This window comes from Phyllopteryx taeniolatus, chromosome 19 (genome assembly GCF_024500385.1).
Source record: "Phyllopteryx taeniolatus isolate TA_2022b chromosome 19, UOR_Ptae_1.2, whole genome shotgun sequence".
Classification (NCBI taxonomy): domain Eukaryota; kingdom Metazoa; phylum Chordata; class Actinopteri; order Syngnathiformes; family Syngnathidae; genus Phyllopteryx; species Phyllopteryx taeniolatus.
In genome coordinates this window covers 17505010-17524467 of record NC_084520.1, presented here as the reverse complement: position 1 = coordinate 17524467, position 19458 = coordinate 17505010, and the positions used below count along the sequence as shown (strand labels likewise).

Sequence of the window (19458 nt, the reverse complement as noted above, 5' to 3'; positions counted from 1 at the left end):
CGTGCGACAAATTAAAAGTGCAACGGGCATCTGGAATAATTACACACCAAGTGTTTTTTCTCCCGAGCGAGTCTTTCCCACATAAAATAAATAGCTTGCCGTTTGTTTAAGGAGGTTCATGCAGGGTTCCACTTGTAATTTGAATGTTCTTTTCCCATTGAAATGCATGCAAAGGCCATTAATCCGTTACAGCCTCCCGATAGAAAACAACAAGCAAGTGATGTGTAATGTGCATTTAATAAGAAAAACATACAGTAAGGACATAATTAAATTCTAAAATTAAACAAATATTTGTTGATTAACTCTGTGACACTCAATGCTATTGGTGAGCATGTCTGTGGCGTTTTGCATTGCGTGTTAGCATAGCGCCATGCTGACTTTTTAGGCAAATCTACGGGGTAATTCTCTTTTTTTTAATGTTTGGTTTAACTCGATAACTTGAACTCGGAAGCCGGGTCACTCGGACCTCAAGGCACCGCGGTATTTTGCATCAAAAGCAGCGATCCCCAAACTGCGCAGCTGCGTGAGCTTCCTCCGGGGAGCGCGTGACACTAAAAGTGAAAATGGTGTCTCAAATCATAGTTCCAAATTGACACTTTCATTTGAAGGATAAAATAAATTTGTGCGGCTCGCTTGGTTATAAAAGATTCCATCTCCTTGTATTTTCTATCAAAAGCAGAGTTTCCCAAACTGTGGTACACGCATCCCGAGTGGAAGGACTAATAGAGGGTCCATTTCTAAAGAATTCAAATTTTCTATCAATGATTTAATGGCCGAGGCTTTATCAGGCTCAGTCAACCATCAAGCGGCGCCGCATGGCAGCCTCGGCACTTTTGTGGTCTGCTCCACCGCGTTTCTGGCGAGTGAAACGGGGCACCGGCCCGATTAAACCGTATCCCGTCCGCCGCTGATTTATTGTGACAGCGGCAACTCCCGGCAGAAGGCCACGCCGTCAGGTGCGAGGACTTGCGTGGGCAGGGGGGGGATACTTGATATTCCTCTAGTCCTTGTGAGAAAGTCCCCAGCGGCGCTGCTGAGAACACTCAAGACGCTGATTGCTGTACATGCGACTACAAATTCACTTGGCCCGAGACAGAGCGCTCTTGTTGCGCTTGAAAAACCCCAGCTGGGATTTTTTTTCTTTTTAAACGAGTTTGTTTACCCCAATAAGGAATTTAGGGTTTACGATGCGTTCTGCGCGATAAATCCAAACGTCTGCGACTGTGAAATGACGCACGTGTGGCTGGCTGCAGTTGCAGCAGTACACACACTTCAAGGGTATTCGATGATATTTAGATTCATACTGAAAGCGTTGAAGCACATGAACGTGCGAGAGCTTTGCAAGATCCGACGGTCTGTGAGAGACCATGAAGGTGTCTGTGATTTGTGATTGGATGAGTGAGTGTAGCTATACAACGTACAACATAAATGGAACCAGACAATTCATTAAGTCACACATTCAACAAACTACGGGTAACATAAACACACTTAAAACGATAAGGATTGATGTCCTTATTACGGAAAAAGTTCCACATTGTGGAACGCGATGCAGAAATTTAGAGTCCGATCTAAACAAAACTACACAATGATCCCACCCATTTTCTGTTGCTGATGCCATAACGCCATTGACGATTAATCGACCTCAAGCTATAATCATCATTATCGAGTGGTAAAGTCGACTATTCAACACCTTGTAGCAAAAATCCGTGAGCAATTGACGCCCACCTTTTAAATGCCTATAGATAGCAGCAAAACATTTTTTTCCTATTAGACAAGGCTATGGTCTGACTAAATGAAGCTCCTCCCCTCACTTCAACATATCAAGATGCTACATGATGGCACCAAAGCAAAATTGTAAATTTTAGACATGGCTTTGCTCTGCACTCAAAAACAGAAAAGGAGTTTTCCAGTGAGTAACGAAAGCAGGGGTTCACTAGATAGTTTTGGTGCCATTTTTGTTGTTTTGGAAAAACAAACCAGTGCCTTGGCTCAATGTAGGTTGGGAAACACTAGCTTAATCTCACTCCGAATCAGGACCATCGTAGACCATTTTACTATCTATTGGAATTACGACAGCTCTTAGTAAAGCCAAGACCTCCGCTAACGCAACAACGTGCAATCCTAATTAGAAAACGCCCTCTTGGCAAATGTAAACAAAAGCGGAGAAACAAGTTCCCGCACCAATAAATTCACTCCACAAGTCAGTGTATCACTTTTAGCAGAACAGTGGCCATCTGTGCGAAAGACTGGGTACAGTCTTGTAGCCGCATGTACGAAAGTGGTGAGCGGGGTCCGGTGGGGTTCTAGTGCCGGTGAATATGGGGCCTTGTGGATCCGGTCGCTATCTCGGGGGTCTTGTCAGCGCCGAGTACGCTGCAGACGCGTGCCCATGCGCATATATTCACAGCACAGTAACCTTAAGAATCGCTTCAGTCAGTCAACAAGCAACTGGTCTGTGAGGTTTCGGGGCTCTGCTGAGACTCCGAAGTAGATGCGCTACAATCAAGTTGACGTTTTTAGAAAGTGCAATTGTGTTGGAGTTATTTTCAATCAAGAAAATGCTTCAACCTAAGGTGGAGTCACTCCAACTGACAAGCTCTGCTCTACCGAGTTAACTTACAACTTGAATAAATAGAGCCAGAAGACATTTATTAAGTGAATCCAATGTGTTTAAGAAAAAAAAAATTTACATTGTAAAACACTAGAAAAACCTCTCTTTATAAAATGTTCCAACATTCAGTTTGATCTAAAACTCATAGCAGTAAAATTAATTGATTTTCAAAAGGAAAGTCAGTGGGCCACGTCTTCACTGTCATTGATCAAAATATATGAAAATAACCCATATAAGTAGAATAGCAAACCCTCGCTATTCGCACGGACCGCAAATAGTAATTGACACCCACCAAGAAAGGTTTGGAATTGCTTAGGGATGCCACAAGATGGTGATTTTTTTCTATTAGACAAGCCTATGGCCTGACTAAATGAAGCTCCTCACCTCAGTTCAACATAGTTGCTGGGACCTAAAATGACCCCAGATGGCGCCAAACAATATTTGTATATTCAGCCTGGCAAATATGCTGTGTACACTTTGCATTACCACAGTGGTGTATCTTATAAGGGGGCAAAATTCTGTGGGTGTACCAAAATATGTACATAAAATAAATGAAAACACAGCAGCGGTATAGAATCACCTGAAAACTGCACTTTGAGGGCGACGGCAGGCGTTCTTCAGGATAAATGGATTATCAGCTCGGCCGGGCTGAACGACTCAATAAAAGTGTTAAGCAGGCAGCCGGCGGTGGCCGACGTGATTAATAGCTCGCCTTCCCAGATTGGATTTATTTTGTCTTTTATTTCTCCTTTAATGACCGGCCGCGAACACCGACTCCCTCCTCCCGGCGTTAACACGTCGCCCGTGTTTCCAGATTAGCGGTGACTAATGAGGATTCAAAATGGCCGTTATCCACATTAATGTCTTTTTATTTGAAAAGTCAATATTGCCCGCGCGTGTGAGGAATTTTCTAGCGCCGTCATCCGTTATGGGGGCCTCGCCGTTACGAGAAGATTAAGCGCTGTTGCTATTTCTAAAGAGCGCGAGCTACATTTGTATTTACTACATTTGGACATCTTTTCACACTTTCTGTCTACATTTCAATTCATAAAAAAAAAAATGGCAACCGGAGTAAGCAGTCATCCGTTTCCAGGACAGCGGATCAATGCGCTGCAATGGCGGGATAAACGAAGCGACTGTTTACATGTCGCCGTCCCCGAAGCAGTCCGGCGAGGTACAGTATATTCCTGGCGCGAGGTCTAGCAGGAGACATAGCTCAGTTCACAACCGTAATGACCTCGCTGATTCATATATTTGTCAAGGAAATCAATCCTGCATCACTTGCGCGCAGAAACACGATCCTCAGCATCCTTAAATCTCAGCGCCGGGTAATAAACGGTAAACTATAGGTTACATTAAACTGCGACGTGTCGTTGGCGTGCGGGACAAGACAGATGAAGTTCATTAGAGGGCCGAAAACAGGCACTGACTGCAATAACGCGCTCGGGAGAGAATGCAAAAAAGCTGAGGCCCAGCGCTGGCAGACTGTTGTTTTTCCCCGGTCCGCCGATGATTTAGCGCGGCGGCACGCGGCTCCACGGCACCCGGGAGAGGACTTGATTTTCATGTTTGCCAATCTTCTTTTATACCTGCCCGTGGCGACCGTAAATACACTTTTATGCCTCCCGGAGAAATGCTTAAAGAAGCAGTTTCTCCGCGTCCTGTGCGGCAATATTGTTGATGGATGGCGGCGGAGTTTTGGACGACGCCCCAGAGACGTTCACGATCCAGGATTTGATTGGGAGTTTTACGTTTGAGCAAAAATTCTCACCGGGCGATGTTTATGTGTGCGTTTTGGAGTGCACTGCTGTCTTTTTGTTCCCACAGAGCCACTGAAATGCGATCACGTCGGCCTGTTCGCGCAGCCATTTTGTACAACACTGGAATATGCAAACTGTGACCAAAAAAAAAAATTTTTTTTTTAAAAAACACGTTTTGTGTTTCGTTAGGGCTGGGCAATATGGTCTTCAAATAGAATCTCAGATTTAGATCACAAAGATCCTTTTTTAATCGATTAATAAAGTAATAAAATTGTCAGAGAAGTCACTAAATATAGCGACCGCCAAGTTGGCCACACTGACGATACTTTTGTCAAGTAGCTCCTCTCTGATAGCAGCCATTTTGTCGGAAGTCAGCGAGGATGCATTTTCAACTACGGAAGCCGCTATAAATTGATTATTATCCTGGTCCTAGTTGGAAGGCAATACAGTGGTGTCTTGAGATACAAGTTGAATTTGCTCCTCCCTTATACTCAAATCGTCTCTCCCTATTGAAATGAATTGAAATGCCATTAATCCGTTCCAGCCGCCCTAAAACATCCAACAAAAATGTTTGCAAGAAGACCCCTTCAGTCAGTGTCATGCCACCACCACTAACATTCTTCACGTGAGGCCGCAAAGTGAAAGAACGCAAGTGTAAAACTGCCATGAAAATGCGTCCTCAACACGATTATTTGTCTTATTTTGGGGATGTGAACTCTTGCTTCTATATGCGGTGGCTGTTCATGGGTAGATGGCGGTGGAAATAGACTGCGATTTCAAGGAGCTCAGCATGTGTTTGCTCACTGTCAATAGCGTTTTAGCACCTGCCTAGCCACCCCTCCCTCCTTCAGGAGGGGCGACAGCGCTTGACAGACTGGGGAGTCTGTCCTAAAGATGAAATGACCCCCTCAGCCAAAATAAAACCCATCTGGCTATACATAGACGAGTGACCCTTTAGCTTTTTCCGGCAGACTGAAATACGGCCACCGCACGGCCCCTGCGGTGCTTACCAGTGGTGAAGTATCATAAATACCTTTCACGCACATGACCTGGGTCACACCAAGAAGGCTTCTGAATTTTTGTTGTCAGTTTCAGGTTTTGTTGTTAGCACGCTAATACTAGCCTCCCTGGTCAGCGTTAGGTTTTTGCTGTTATTTTTTTCACACAGGGACCAGAGCGGGCAGAGATTGGGAACATTCAAAGGGATTCTCACCCAGTTTGCCTGTGAGATTCACGTTTGTAAATCCCTGTAGTGACAAACAGACCCTGTAGGTGGCGGCACTGCATGGCTTTGGATTTTTGATCAGCACAACTTTGGAGTAGAAGATGGAGAATCTCGGCGACTCTCAGCTTGTCACGTCGATTGTGAGGGAGAGAAATGTCAAAATGTTTAAAGTTGCACAAGTTGAGGTGCCTGACACTATACACTATATGCATGGTAGAAAACTATGTGTCACAGATGACACTGTTGCAGTGAATGGTGAACGCCACTGACATGGACTTGAAGTCACTGACGGGCAGCGTGGGTTCAGTTCCCCCTCAGTGACGGTGTGAATGTGAGTGTGAACGGTTGTCCGTGTCTTTATGTGCCCTGCGACCAGTTTTGCTCCAAGTCCGCCGGGACAGGCTCCAGTGCCCCTGAACAGGTGAAGCGGTATGGAGAATGGATGGACAGACATTCAACTTGAGCCATGCGGTGAGTCAGCGTCGTCCATGGGGTGTTTCTGAGGTATATATCTGGAAATAAATGATCTTGTTCTTCTTGTTTTATAGTTTGAGGTGCCACAAAAACTAAAAATATTGGCATCAAAGTCCCCGTTCTGCTTGGCATTCACTAAAAAGCTCCTTTTTTTCTGCGGTGTTTCGTTCAGAACCCAGTGTTTTTGGTGAAACCAACCTATGTGCTGCTGCTGATTACGGAAGAACGGAACAGTGGAGAAACAAATGGGTTTTTTTCTCTGGTGAAAGAAGAGAGTCTACTCTCTCTTTTTGGTAGGTTTGGCGCTGATATTGTCACAGAACAAAATATTCTGCAGTTCTTGAAAGATCACTCAAAATGTTGTAAAATGGCCGGCAATATGAGGGAACTGCGTGGCAGCCAATGAGTTAAGAAAACATGAAAAAAATGTTGGTCTTTTTGGGGGGGCTGAAATGAATGAATGATATTTCAATTAATTTATTTGATACACAAATACAATCAAACTACAAGCTTGGGCATGGAACAAATTAAACTTGTGAGTCAAGGTACCACTGTAAGTAAAGTACAGAATTTGGTAGATCCATTCCGAATTCTCCATTTAAAGCACATGTGAGCCTAACTCTATGGAAATGGACACTTTTATGAAGGGTGATGCAATGAGGTCAACGGAGGGTTGGGGGCTGCGAAAGCAGTATGAAAACAAAAATACTAAAAAATAAAAAACAGAGGTACGGTTGGGGGGCTAGGGAGGGTCAAGACAAAGGCAACAGTACTGGACTATTTTCATGCACAGCGGGATTGAATGCATTAATTGCTGTCAGCACGTCGGGTTGAATGCGACACGGTGACATAATGAACATCTCTCAACAAACGCTGTGTCACGCTCCGACAAGTGAACAGCTCAGAGTGAGCGATTTATTGCAAGTCGACGACAGGGAGGAAACAAAAGCTTCAGTGTGGGAGAGAAAAGGCGACGCCAAAGTGTTTGCTTGCTGCGTAATGACATATATATATATATACATATATACACACACACACACAAACACACACACACACACACATATATATACATGTACATACGTCTATACATACACACACACATATATATATTTATTTCTTTTTTCCCAAGCTGAAGCAAACATAGGTCATAGTTTATGCAACATTTTAGCAGATTCTCTCAACATAAGCCTTTCCAAAACGTGAGTGGTAATTTATTCAAAATCGTGTTCTTGCTGTGTATCTTTTGAAAAACAAGGATATTTTTGTTAACAGTAGAGAAAATATATAATTAAAAAAACAAAATATAATAAAAATATTCACATTACAGTGGCTCCTTTCCTATGGAAATGAATGGAAATGCCACTAATCCGTTCCAGCCTCCCCCTACAATAATTTAATTTATTTAATGAGAAAAATAACAATAATATTGTGATCCATAAAAACATACAGTGATGACATGACTGAATAGAATATTAAAAAAATTAACAGTTTTTGCCACATTTTTTTTTGCCCAAATACAATGGACATTGTGCTACTCCTTCTTGTGTGCACATCATGGCCACCTGGGGGCAGTAGAGTACAGAAATATGTGTATACTGTATGTATATAAATGAATGCAGCTGAATTTATGGGTGTGGAGTATGTAACATCTTGTTTTCAACTGACACTTCACACATCCAAACTACGGCGGCTGAAAATAGAAGGCCGTGCTGAAGTACGGGTGGTGTCACGGTGAAAAGTTCTTATCTTCTTGTTGGGCAGAATGTGTGGTTCAAATTTGCTAGTCTGAAAGACCAGTTTGAGTTTAAAGGGCCAAAATGAGGCTCAAATTGCCCACTGAAAGCAAAATGGCAGAATTCCCCTGGCGATTGACGGACAAACTGATCCACATTCCGAGAACGGCGTTGTTGGGTGACTCCCAACTAGAATCTGACAGGCGGGCTCGAAGCCAACTGAATGACCGCATGAGCCTGAATAACCGGCCCACGTGCTTAGCCGGATAAATAGGCTGTAATGTAGCATTTAGAGTCACATTACAGAGCGCCTTCACGCCTTCCCGGTCAATAATGAGATGATTGGCTGGCGGTGGCACGCCGAGTTAGCGGGACATTGTCGCGCTTGACATTTATCATAGCTGCGGGGTCGTGAACCCGGAGACGCTGAGTGCGGGCGGCGGCCGCCGTCTCTGCCGTCTCCGAGGCACTGACGCGAGCGTTTTCGGCTTTTTGCGCTGAAACGAGTTCCAGCGGGCTAAACGCGTCTTTGTTCGAAATGGGACGTTTGGACGCTACAAGTGACACGCTCATGTCGGGCTTGCCCAAACAATGAACAATTTAACAAGCAGATTTTCACCACATTTAGGATATGAATACCAGTTCAAATACAAAAGATGGATCTCTTCCTGCAAATCAAGTCATAAGTTGTGTGAGGAAGCCAAAAGTGAACAAGGATTCTTATTTAGTGCGCATTCTCTACTAACTAGGCCACATGGCATTATTATGGCTGAAATGAAGATAAGTGGGGCAACTCTACTATATCTGTGGAAAAAAACAAAACAAAAAAAAAAAAGGTTCTACAGATTAAATTAAGCATATTGTTTGCCTAATAGCATAATTGCCTCAAGTCCTTTTGGAATGTTTTCGTAAAAAACAAGAAAAAACACAAACAAACAAATTTGGCAAACAAGAAAAGTCCAGTTTGCCTCAATTGAACTTATGCGGATCACCGCGACCTACTGAGAATTACTGAGAATCTACACAAACATTAAGAAGAAAACAACATGATTTTTAGCATGCACATTGCTATTCTTTCATTGATATTGTGACAGTTAGTTCAAAATGATTTAGGCATAGGCAATTATCCTATTAGGCTAACGAAATAAAGCCACGGCTCCGGCTTGTCTGGACTTGGCTTTGAACTCTCCTGCTGTGTTTTTGTTTATTTGGAACACCAAAAATGCTCATGTGTCAGTGTGACCAACAGCATCTTTAGTCATGAAGAAGAAGAAGAAGAAAAAAAAGCATTTAGAAAGATATATAAATAAATTCTCATCCAAATGTTTTAAATATTTTAAAAATATATAACTGCAAGGTTCAGGATGGAGCAAAAATCCCCACGGTGATCCTTTATTTTTTTCATACAAAACATGCTGCTAAGCGCTCAACATTTTGACTTGTAAAGCAAGGGAAAAGTCTCAAAAAAAAAAACAATAGCTAAAGATATCAATATTTGCAGAAGAATGATCGTAAATTTTTCAATATTTTCTTAGATTTTTAAAATGGGTCTATTCCACCAGATGCAAGTTTAGTCTTTAAAAAGCTATTTAGAAATCATGTAAAATATATAACTAAACTAGTTTGTTTTTTTTAAGCAGTTACTTCTGAAACTCTGTATAAACAATGAGTTTTATCTTAACTTTGAAAATGTTTTCTCATGTGAGCTGCAATCTGGCAGGAGGGTAAAGGATGGAGCAAACATTCGCATGGTGATCCTGTAGCTATTTATACAAAATATGGAGCTACTGTTTCCACATTTTCACTTTTAAAGCAAACAAAGAGTCTTGGCTAAAGGACAAAGAAGCGACAGCCACTGTTAAATTCTCTTGTCTGAGTGATTTAGGTCACCAGGATGATGTTAAATAACTGTAAATCCTTATCTTTGACTTTGCGGGTGGTTTATGGCACCTTCAACTGCAGTTCAGAGACGAAATGTCCGTACCTTGTGCCGGATTCGCAATTTATGGCTTTATTACTCCTTGTAGGAAAAGAGAAGAGAAACATAATTGAAAGGAAACCCAGGCTGGGACGGAGACAAGTCATCGCTGCGACATTTTTATGGCTTGCATTTTTTTATGGAGGAAAGAAAAAAAGGCTTAGATGCAATTTTCTGACACGTCGGGAAGCGATTAGCATTAGCCTAGCACGGAGCGTGGAGGTCACGGAGCGGCGAGGACTCACGAGTTTGCGCTCGCACTCTCATATTTTTTCTTGCCCCCAGTGACAACAAGCCCATTGTTTGCCGGCGATAAGGCTTCAGTGTGCACGGTAATGGGAATTAAGAAGGGGCATAAGTCACGGAGAAATTGGGTGACAGCAGATCAATAGATAGTGGCGAAGCCTCAGGGACCATTAGTGAAGAGGGGCCCCTTTGTTAGCGGCGCGCTGGCGGGGAGAGTTAGCAGACGCTCGCCTGTGAATTAACTGTCCAAACTAAGAATACATTGGGCTCGTAAACAGAATTCGTTAGGCTTGACTCATGGGCTTCTTCTGAAAACATTCGCGCGTCAACTTGAGGTCACAGTAACTGCCATGGTTTTTGTTTTGTTTTGGTTTGTTTTTGTTCACGTACAAGAGCAGCCATATTTTGGTCACAATGCAACAGATCACTCACTGCCATGGACGTTAATGTCCGTCAACTGGAATCCAATCATTTACTGCCATTGACGTATATTAAATTTTTTACCTCCAGGAGTACAAGAGGGTCTCGCCCAGCTTGTCTGTGAAATTCAGGTTTGCAATGACTAACAGATCCCTAGCGATGGCAGCGTTGCATTGCTTTGGATTTGAGATCAGCACAACTTTGGAGTAGACGATAACGAATAGCTGGTGAATCGCTGCTTGTCACATTTATTATAAAGGACAGGAATACCGAGACGCTGGAAGTCGGGAAAGTTTTGGCACCTCAGATTAGAACACAGTATGTATATGTATATTATAAACAGAGTATGTGTCACAGTAGGTAGTACAAAAGGGTATGTCGCAATCGTGAGAAAAGATAACGCAGTTCACGGGGTGAATGATGAACGCCATATGGCGGAGTCAGCGTCGCTCAGGCCGCGTTTCAGAGTTGCATATCTAAATAAATTAATATTTTAAGATCAAAAGCCCTTTCTCAGTCTTGATTTTGTTGTTCTATAGTTTGACGTGTAGCAAAAGCAAAACATTTTAACGTCACTGTCCTGCTTGACATGCTTCTTTTCCCAAAAAGCTCGTCTTCTGCTCTTTTTGGTGAAACCGACCCAAGGTCTACTGCTGATTACTGCTACAATCAAACTTTTCCTGGTGAAAGAAGAGTATTTGGTATTTAAGAGTATTTTGGTATTTAAGAGTATTTATTTAACCATCTTAACAGCAGAAGTAGCAAAAGTACTCTCTCTGTACTTAAGTAGAAGTACCAATACTTGCCAAAAAAAAAAACCTCTGGAATTAAGCAATATCACACAAGAGGGAGTGAGTGATGTTGTACTCGATATACAATCACGGCTGTGATTCAATCGTTTTTTAGTTTCGGTCAGTGGGAGTCACTCGCTTTCTGTCAAAGGAAGTACCCCGCCGCCTATTGTTTAAACGGGCATAATGAAAAGCTCTATTGATGAAATTACTTTCTGCTGACGTTTTTCAAGAGACTGTTTTGGGACCTCGTCTAAACCACAGAGGGCCTTCTTACTGGGAGCCTGCCTAATTTTCCCATCAATCGCACAGTTTCTTATTCTCGTTGGTTTGTGACAACCGCGGCAAAATGAGTCGACTGAAAATGCCCCGCAGCGGAGAGGGTGGAAACGCATTAGCGCTAATCTTAACGGCGCTCCGAGTGATTAGCCACAACATGTGACAAGTCCGATAAAAGATTCCCTCCTGTTAAGTTCTTCGGGCAAATGCATATTGCGGCCATCGCGTCCAGACATTCCCCACTTCAATGCACAGATCGTCTGTTGTTGCCTCGCATTACTCCCGGGCGCCCGGCCCAGTGGGCAACGGGAACTTAAAATATGAATTAGTATATCACGATGGCGGCTAGGCGTTTTCACTACTCATAAATTCCAAGCCAATGGCTTGTGATTAATTATAAATTATGTAAAAGGTTGCCATGAATCATTTAGCTCTATGCATTGCGTATTACTTGAACGGGAATCAAAGCACATCGCATTTACACACTCAAGTACAAGCGTATTTAGCAACTAATGGCAGGAAACAGGTCAGATTCATAAATAACGGACAAAGGCTGTCAATTGATGTTACCGAAGGGCTTTAAACTTGATTTGGTTTGCACAGGAATTGCAAAAGGGAACGAAATGAACTGAGGATGTTGGTTTATATGTTATGGAATACATTTATCGGCAGTATTTTGCTTGGTCCCTAACCCTGCAAATGGTGAAAAACTGATTTGTAATTGCCTGAAGGTGCCACAGGCTGGCAGCAAAGCACTTTTTTTTTTTTCTTTCTATTACATAAAGCTACAGCCTAAATGAATGAAGCTTCTTCTCTCACTTCAAAAATACTTCCCTTCCCGCAATAATTTAACATTAGACACAGCTTTGGCTTGAGCACAAAACATGTAAACAGGTTTGTTTTTCGTCCAATAACGGACAATATGTTTCTCAAAAATGTCCACGAAGATGTGAATTCACAAATGCTGAATTATCAGTTCATGCCAACAAATCCTCATTGATTTTCTACATAGTGAAAAGGCTCTCTAAAGTGGCGACGACAGCGCGAAGCCCCTGTCCACAAGATGATTATTATTATTATTATTTATTTATTTTATTTTATTTAATCGCTCAGCTCCTTTCTATACCCCCTTTCTCTGCGTGAGGTGCGCACACTCACGGCCACGCCAATGGACTATCTGAAAGTAAGATGCATTTTCAGGGTGTAGGCATAGCTAGCTAGCTAGCTAAATGCCACTGGGCCCCGTTTCAACCACCCTCAAGTTTATGCAGTTGTATTATTTTGTACCGATGCGTATGTACATGAATGCCCCCAACCCCTCCCCGCATTTTCCGTCTTGTCAGGCTGATGCGGTGTGAGGAACAAGGAGTATATTTGCTTTGAAGAGGGCTGTCAAATCAAAGTGTCAGGCGCCACTCTCTGATGGAGTCGTATCGCCGGCTCCTCCGTCACTCAACCTCAGCGGGGAGAGGGAGCGAGAGTTGAAAGGACCGCTACTTCCGTGACACTTCATTTTCTGGGTGAAGAGAGTGACTGACGGCGCTCGTCAGATCCACGCGTTTAAAAACTTTTGACGCCGCTGCGTTTATAATAAGGACGAAAGAGAGAGCGCATGTGTGGGTGTTCATGGGGATGAAAGTCAGATGCTGCCAACGTCATGTACAATTTGGGAGTGACAAATGAGGGAAATGAGCTCTGTCTGACATCTGAGCCCTCATTTTAGCTCGCATCGAGTATAAATTATGGGTGCGTTTTGCTTTTTCTTTGGCTTTTTGGGATATGCAGCCGCTCATGTATGCTCAATGTTATATTTTCTACACACACAGCTGAAATCATTCCTATCTAACAGAAGTTACAGTGAAGGCTGAGCCGTGTGTCAAAGCAGGAAAATCCCCACACACGTGAGCCAATGAAATTCAATCAGATCAACGGTGTTCTGACATACCAGAACGCTCGCCGGCGTTTCTCTGCAGCACGCCAGGCTCAGCCCCAGGCGGCGCGTACGACGTCAGGCGTGGCGGGCACTGGTGGGTGGCGGCGGGCGACTGGACCCGTTATTATTTGGACAACCTGGGAAGTGCGAGCAGAAAGCATCACATGATCATTTTTGACAAGATGGCACACAGCTTGCACGAGGTAGCATTTATTCACGCAAAAGATGAACGGATTGAAACACACTTGAATTAGTATGAATCTAGCTTTTTTTCCCCCAAATGCTATTTGTATACGTTTCATTTCTATATATTACATGAAAAATACACAAATAGTTTCAGAATTTGTATTTTCTTCCTCGTGTTTTCCCCCCCTATTATTTGGGAGGGGGGTTTGGAAAGATTGTGTATTTTTGTCATCTTGTTTTATTTTTCTCATAGTAAAAAAAAAAAAAACAGTTTTTTTTAAACACAGTGTTATCAGACCATGGCGTTACATGTACTTCAGGGTGCCAAAAGCACAAGCATTCTCCTACTTAACAAGCTCTTCCGTGTCATTTGACCAAGGCAGAGCAAACAAGCAACTTGAGTGATTACTTCTCAGCCACTCTGCAGTAGCTAGCTGCTAGCTGCTAGCACGTGTGAAGCATCAGTCGAAACGAAGATGTTACGCGAGGTAAATTGCTAGTAAGCGAGACGCAATTTAAATGTCAACGGGTGAGTTGATTCAAAAATAGACGTTATGGAACGTCATCGTGAACAAGATCACCGAGGGGCCGGCTCATTAATTGACTTTTCTGTTGCTCGGATTAATGGCACCGAAATGCGTAGCACAGATTAGCTAGCAGGCTAGCCGTTATGTTTTGCAAAAGTACTCAAAGACAACGCAACCAAATATTTTATACATACCTGTGAAATCAAATGTCTTCCAACACCCCGATGAAAGAGGTTCGGGTCCTGGTCCTGGTCCTGGTCCAGACCCTGACCCTGACCCTCAGACCTGTGAGGCACACGTGCTAACCACCGAACACGTGCCCCATATCATTATTAGCATTGAAATAAAAAAAAAAACAATGATGCGTTCGTCATTGAAAATGAATTACGATATCCCATCTAGTGTTACTTTCTGCTATGAAATTCACTGCCTCTATTTTAGATGAGCAGACACTGCGCTCTTCTGTTTGGGAACCCATACTACATCATAATACCCACGCACACAAAAAGCCACCCTCATATTTAACTATCGAGCTCGAGTTTTGCAATCAAGATGAACTTTCAAGAGGTGATCATGTGACGGCGCACGAGTTCTCATTCGTATTTTTTTTAGGCTGCTTTGAGAACTGGAATTCATTCAGTGAGTGGAACAGAAGGGGACCTGCGACCTCGTGGTATGGTTCCTCACTCTTATCGTGGCTTTTAATGACGAGTGTTTTTGTCCATTTTGTGTCTCTGACACACAAACGCACTCTCCTGACTTGTACGTTTTTGACCTTTCAACCCGAGATATTGGCGCCCTTTTTCGCATAACGTCGCTTTATGGCCAATTGCAGTCACTAACTAGTCTGTTGTTATTTCATTGGCTTATTTTGGTTTAAACAAAAAATAAATCAATAAAGGCGTCTTCGTCGAAAACAGACCCAATGAAGCGTCTACTGACGTCACGTCCTCTTGTTTACTCACTTCGCATGCGTAGTGCGTTCAACGACGTTGTTTATGGTCAACCAGATATGACGCATGTAAGGCTAGCACGATGTAGAGCCCGGCTAACCGACGTGCCTACGTGGCGGCCATGTTAGAGAAGTCAATTTTCCTGTCAAAAGCAATGCATGGACATTGAAGCGAAGTCGAAACTTGCTCATTTCTCAACCGATTTTCATAAGGTTGACTTTTTTGTCAACTCCAAAGTGCGTGCTATCAATAAATAAGATTGTGGAAAAACAAGCTCTAATAATGTTTAACCTGCGGGAGGTTACTCAAGAGGTCCCTTGTCGTAATTATACGGCGTTGTAAGCAGCACAGTGCGCCGGCATCCTTGGTCTTGCCGTCCACACACACGGAATGCACCTGACGGACTTTGACCCTCCTAGCTTAGCGGTGCCGTAGGCACACTGGGCAATAGGGGCGAGTCGTATCCCCCTAAACATATCTGTGGCCAGACATGTTTGGGCGGTATGTCGCTACACGGAAATGCTGACGGTCAAAGTAGTTCGAGTCTTGTGACGTCATTACGGCGAAGGGTCACGGAAACAGGTCCAGTCCATTGTCAGCGTTCTCCAACTCGTAAGTCGCCGAGCAGCCGAGCAGCCATGGCCTTCCGCGACGTTTCCAAAGAAGCACTCATTGGAACTGTCACACTGGGAGTTATTTTTATGGCAGGATATTTGTTCGGTAGGACTCGACATGTATTTGTGTGTTTATTTGAAATAGGCCGATTACTCGAGCCACCTGTGGGGCGCGGACATCCAGTGTTTGTGCTTTACGATCGTTTGGAACAATCCATCCAACCATTTCCATAAAGCTTATCCTCACGGGCGTGATAATATGACATTATATATCTATATATATATATATATTAAGCCTTTACTAATGAATAAGTGCATTATTATTTTTTTTAACAGCTATATCTTGAAAAGAATACATTGAAATAATGCTGCACTATATGCACCTGCTTTAAGATAATTGCCATAGGAATGGAGACGAATGGAGTGTTGGTCAGGGTGTTGCAGCTCTTTTTCAAATAAGGCGTTTTAAACTCAAATAAAATATATCATTCAATGTATGTTAATACATTAATGGGTTGAAAAACAATAATAATCGTATTTTCATGTTTCAATTCACAATGTTTTGTACAATGTACAAAACCTATTTAAGTACGCACATTTAATCAGAATCATCTTTATTTGCCAAGTATGTCAAACAAATAGAGAGGATTCTGATTCTGATGAAATGCTCTTTACGTTACATTTCATGCTGTAAAAGCGTTAACATCGGAGGCTACATAATTGGGCTGTACCACTGCTATTGACAAATGCAATACAAAGATATTTTCTATGCATCGTTATTATTTTCTTGCCTACAGGGAAGAGAAAATCTATTCAAATGAACTTGTCCAAAAGTCACGGCAGCGGGCAAAGCAACCCGCTGATGCAGTACGTCCTGCGCCACTCCATGAGGGAACACCCCGCCTTGGCCAACCTCAGACTGGTACGCATGGCAACTTTGGAGGAAACGTCAATAGGGCCTTGAAATGGGTTATTTTAATTGTTGCCACAAAAAGCTGATTTTAGACCAATCCTCGCCCCTTGCTTGTAGAAAAAGCAAATGTTTTCCATATTTTAAGAGTCAGCCTTCAATTTTGTACATTCATGGTGTATTCCCATGACTTCCAGAAAATTCCAGTTAATTCCCATGGAAAGTTTGAAAATTCCTGGTATTTTGTAACCCTAATTGTTAGAACACATGGTGCATGTCAGCAGGGATGTGTTTAAAAAAAAACAACCAAATATATACTTGATTAATTGATCAAATTGCCTTAATATATACTATGTATTTTTTGGGTTTCAGAAGACACTGGAGCACAACAAAAACGCCATGATGGTCTCCTGCGAGCAGTCGCAGTTTATGGCCAATTTGGTCAGACTGATCAAATCCAAGAAGGCTATCGAGATCGGTAATGTGTCATTGATCGTTAGTAATCTTCTCACTTGTGTGTAATTGTTGTGTTGAAGCGAAATGGGGGTGCGTTGCTGGGCTGCAACCAGCAGAGGCGCTGTCGAAACTAGTTTGCCCGCGCAATTGACCTTTTCGTCATGATGTCACACGTCGTATTCCCAGGTGGCAGCATGAGTAAACAAACCATTCCGTCATTTGACCGAGGCCGAGCCAATCAGGAAACGGGGTTAATGGATTTATGGAACGATGAGTGTAGCCTTCTTTACCGCCGTAGTTTGAATGTGTGAAACAGTTGATAAAAAGATAGATCGGCCGTGAACCTTTTCTTGTTATATTGACTTTATTCTCTAAAATGAAGATTTGACTCCTGTGCAAGTTTAAGTTCATCTCGTAAAATTCCGACTTTATTTTGGTAAAATTACTTTTTTCTTGCGAGAAAAAACATTTTTGCAATTGAAAATACTTACTTAATTCTAACTTTATTCTGATGATGACTTCATTCTTGTAAATTATAAAACTTTTATAATAAAGTGGTTACTTTATTCTCATTAATTACTCAATTGACCCTACTCATTGAAAGGTTCCACTGGATTGATTGATTGATTTTAACACGTTTTAGTCATCATTTCAGCTTCAATGGATTTTTCTGCCACCTGGATGTCCTCTGGCCTGTATTGTTTACAAACATTCTGAAAAGGTCAAGAGAAATGCTCAACAGTGATAGGAATGGAATTGCTTCACTCTGTTTGGTTGAATAAAGGGAAGTATTTTATTAATTTTAATATTTTTTTTTTGGGCAGGAGTGTACACAGGTTACAACACGCTGAGCGTTGCGTTGGCGTTGCCCGATGACGGCGTCGTCGTGGCGTGCGACGTCGAAAATAAATATGCCGACATTGGCAAACCTTTCTGGAAAGAGGTACAAGATGATAAGCAGTTTTATCGCATTTAAACTTAATGAGATACGGCCTTAAAAAAAAATCTAGATTTGTTTTCACAAAAATGTATGTCTCCTTTGCAAACAAGCTTGTAAACTTTTTCTTTACAGATGATGTGAAACTAACTGCTTCCTCGTCTTTTTAAGTTGACATATTTTTCCTACTCACTTTCCAGGCCGGAGTGGAGAAGAAAATTGATCTTCGCATCCAGCCAGCATTGGAAACACTGAGTAAAGTTCAAATACTCTTATCCTTTGTCTCAGCTTCGGTGGAAATTCAGACGCATTGATGATTGAGGGACGGGCCGATTATTTGACTTTTCTGTTGTGACTTCAGTGTAAAGGATTTCACGTACTTGTGATCATTGTTATCCAAATGTCATCATTTTAGATGCGCTGTTGGATGCGGGCGAGGCCGAAACCTTTGACTTTGTCTTTCTCGACGCTGACAAAGTTAACTATGAGGTGTACTATGAAAAGTCACTGCAGCTCATCAGGAAAGGCGGCATCATTGCCATCGACAACGTAAGTTGTTTTTTTTTCCCCCTTCCCCAAACGAGGACCGTTAAATGGTAACGTGAGGGTTTGCAAAGAGGTGCAACATCTCCGGAGAATTTGAACCCAAGTTGCCAACGACTTGATGGCGTTTGCGTGTCTGGCAGGTGCTGTGGGGCGGCAGGGTGCTGCATCCCACCCCGGACGACCCGGATACGTTCGCCATCGACAAGCTGAACAAGAAACTGCACAGAGACGCTCGCATCAGCCTGAGCATGCTCACCGTAGGGGACGGCCTCACGCTGGCCATCAAACTGTAGGAAGGCATCAATGCCAAGGAGAAATGATGGTTATTTCCTGAAATATTGGCCAGGGGCATTTACTTGCTCAACTGCAGAGAATGCCAGCAAGTCTTAGAAGGCTTTTTAATTGGCTCTCCAAGTACCACTATCGTGACCAACAGCAACATTTTGGAGCATAGAAGGCCTGGACGTTCATCAAATTTGAGACAGAGGTTTTAGTCCTAAATTTAAATTTATGGCACATAAAAATTCTAACCTAAATAAAAGTTAAAAACAAAACTGTTCTTAATGATTAAAAGCAAATGTATTGAAAAGTTAAATACAACTGAAATGTACTAAGGTAGTGACTTTATTTTTAAAAATGAGGCAAATACTGTTAAGTGTTGTTCTCAGTTTTTTCCAACTGATTTTTCATTGTTTACTTGAGGTATAGTTTTTAATCAGGACAACTATTTGGGACACGGCCTTTACTTGAGGAAATAACAGTATTCATGTGCAAGATGATAATGAAGTTCTGTAAGGATTTTACAGTATAAAATAAAGGCAAGGAAATCACTTAATTAAAATAAATGACCTGGATTACCCCCCCCCCCCCCCCCCCACC

At 42.5% G+C, this 19458-nt stretch overlaps 1 protein-coding gene and 1 long non-coding RNA gene across 6 annotated transcripts in view; one reads left to right on the top strand and one right to left on the bottom strand.

The window, feature by feature from the left end:
• The window catches only part of LOC133469751 (uncharacterized), a 152327-nt gene extending 136903 nt beyond the window's left edge, over positions 1 to 15424 (bottom strand). For all 4 annotated transcript variants that reach the window (XR_009785774.1, XR_009785777.1, XR_009785775.1 and 1 more), the window contains exons 1-2: positions 14358 to 15424; positions 13463 to 13587 (exon numbers count right to left, since the gene is read on the bottom strand). This is a non-coding gene — a long non-coding RNA (uncharacterized LOC133469751). The remainder of the gene's footprint in view (positions 1 to 13462; positions 13588 to 14357) is intronic.
• A 129-nt stretch (positions 15425 to 15553) lies between these two features.
• LOC133469748 (catechol O-methyltransferase domain-containing protein 1-like) lies at positions 15554 to 19234 on the top strand. Of its 2 annotated transcripts, none has more exons than XM_061757227.1 (7): positions 15554 to 15728; positions 16528 to 16652; positions 17013 to 17118; positions 17921 to 18039; positions 18234 to 18288; positions 18449 to 18582; positions 18720 to 19234. In XM_061757227.1, the coding sequence occupies exons 1-7, from the start codon at positions 15620 to 15622 to the stop codon at positions 18870 to 18872; spliced, it is 801 nt and encodes a 266-aa protein (XP_061613211.1). In that variant the 5' UTR covers positions 15554 to 15619; the 3' UTR covers positions 18873 to 19234. The 2 variants fall into 2 exon arrangements, with proteins under 2 accessions (XP_061613211.1, XP_061613210.1); XM_061757226.1 differs by having other exon boundaries at positions 15554 to 15836.
• Positions 19235 to 19458: the final 224 nt, after the last annotated feature.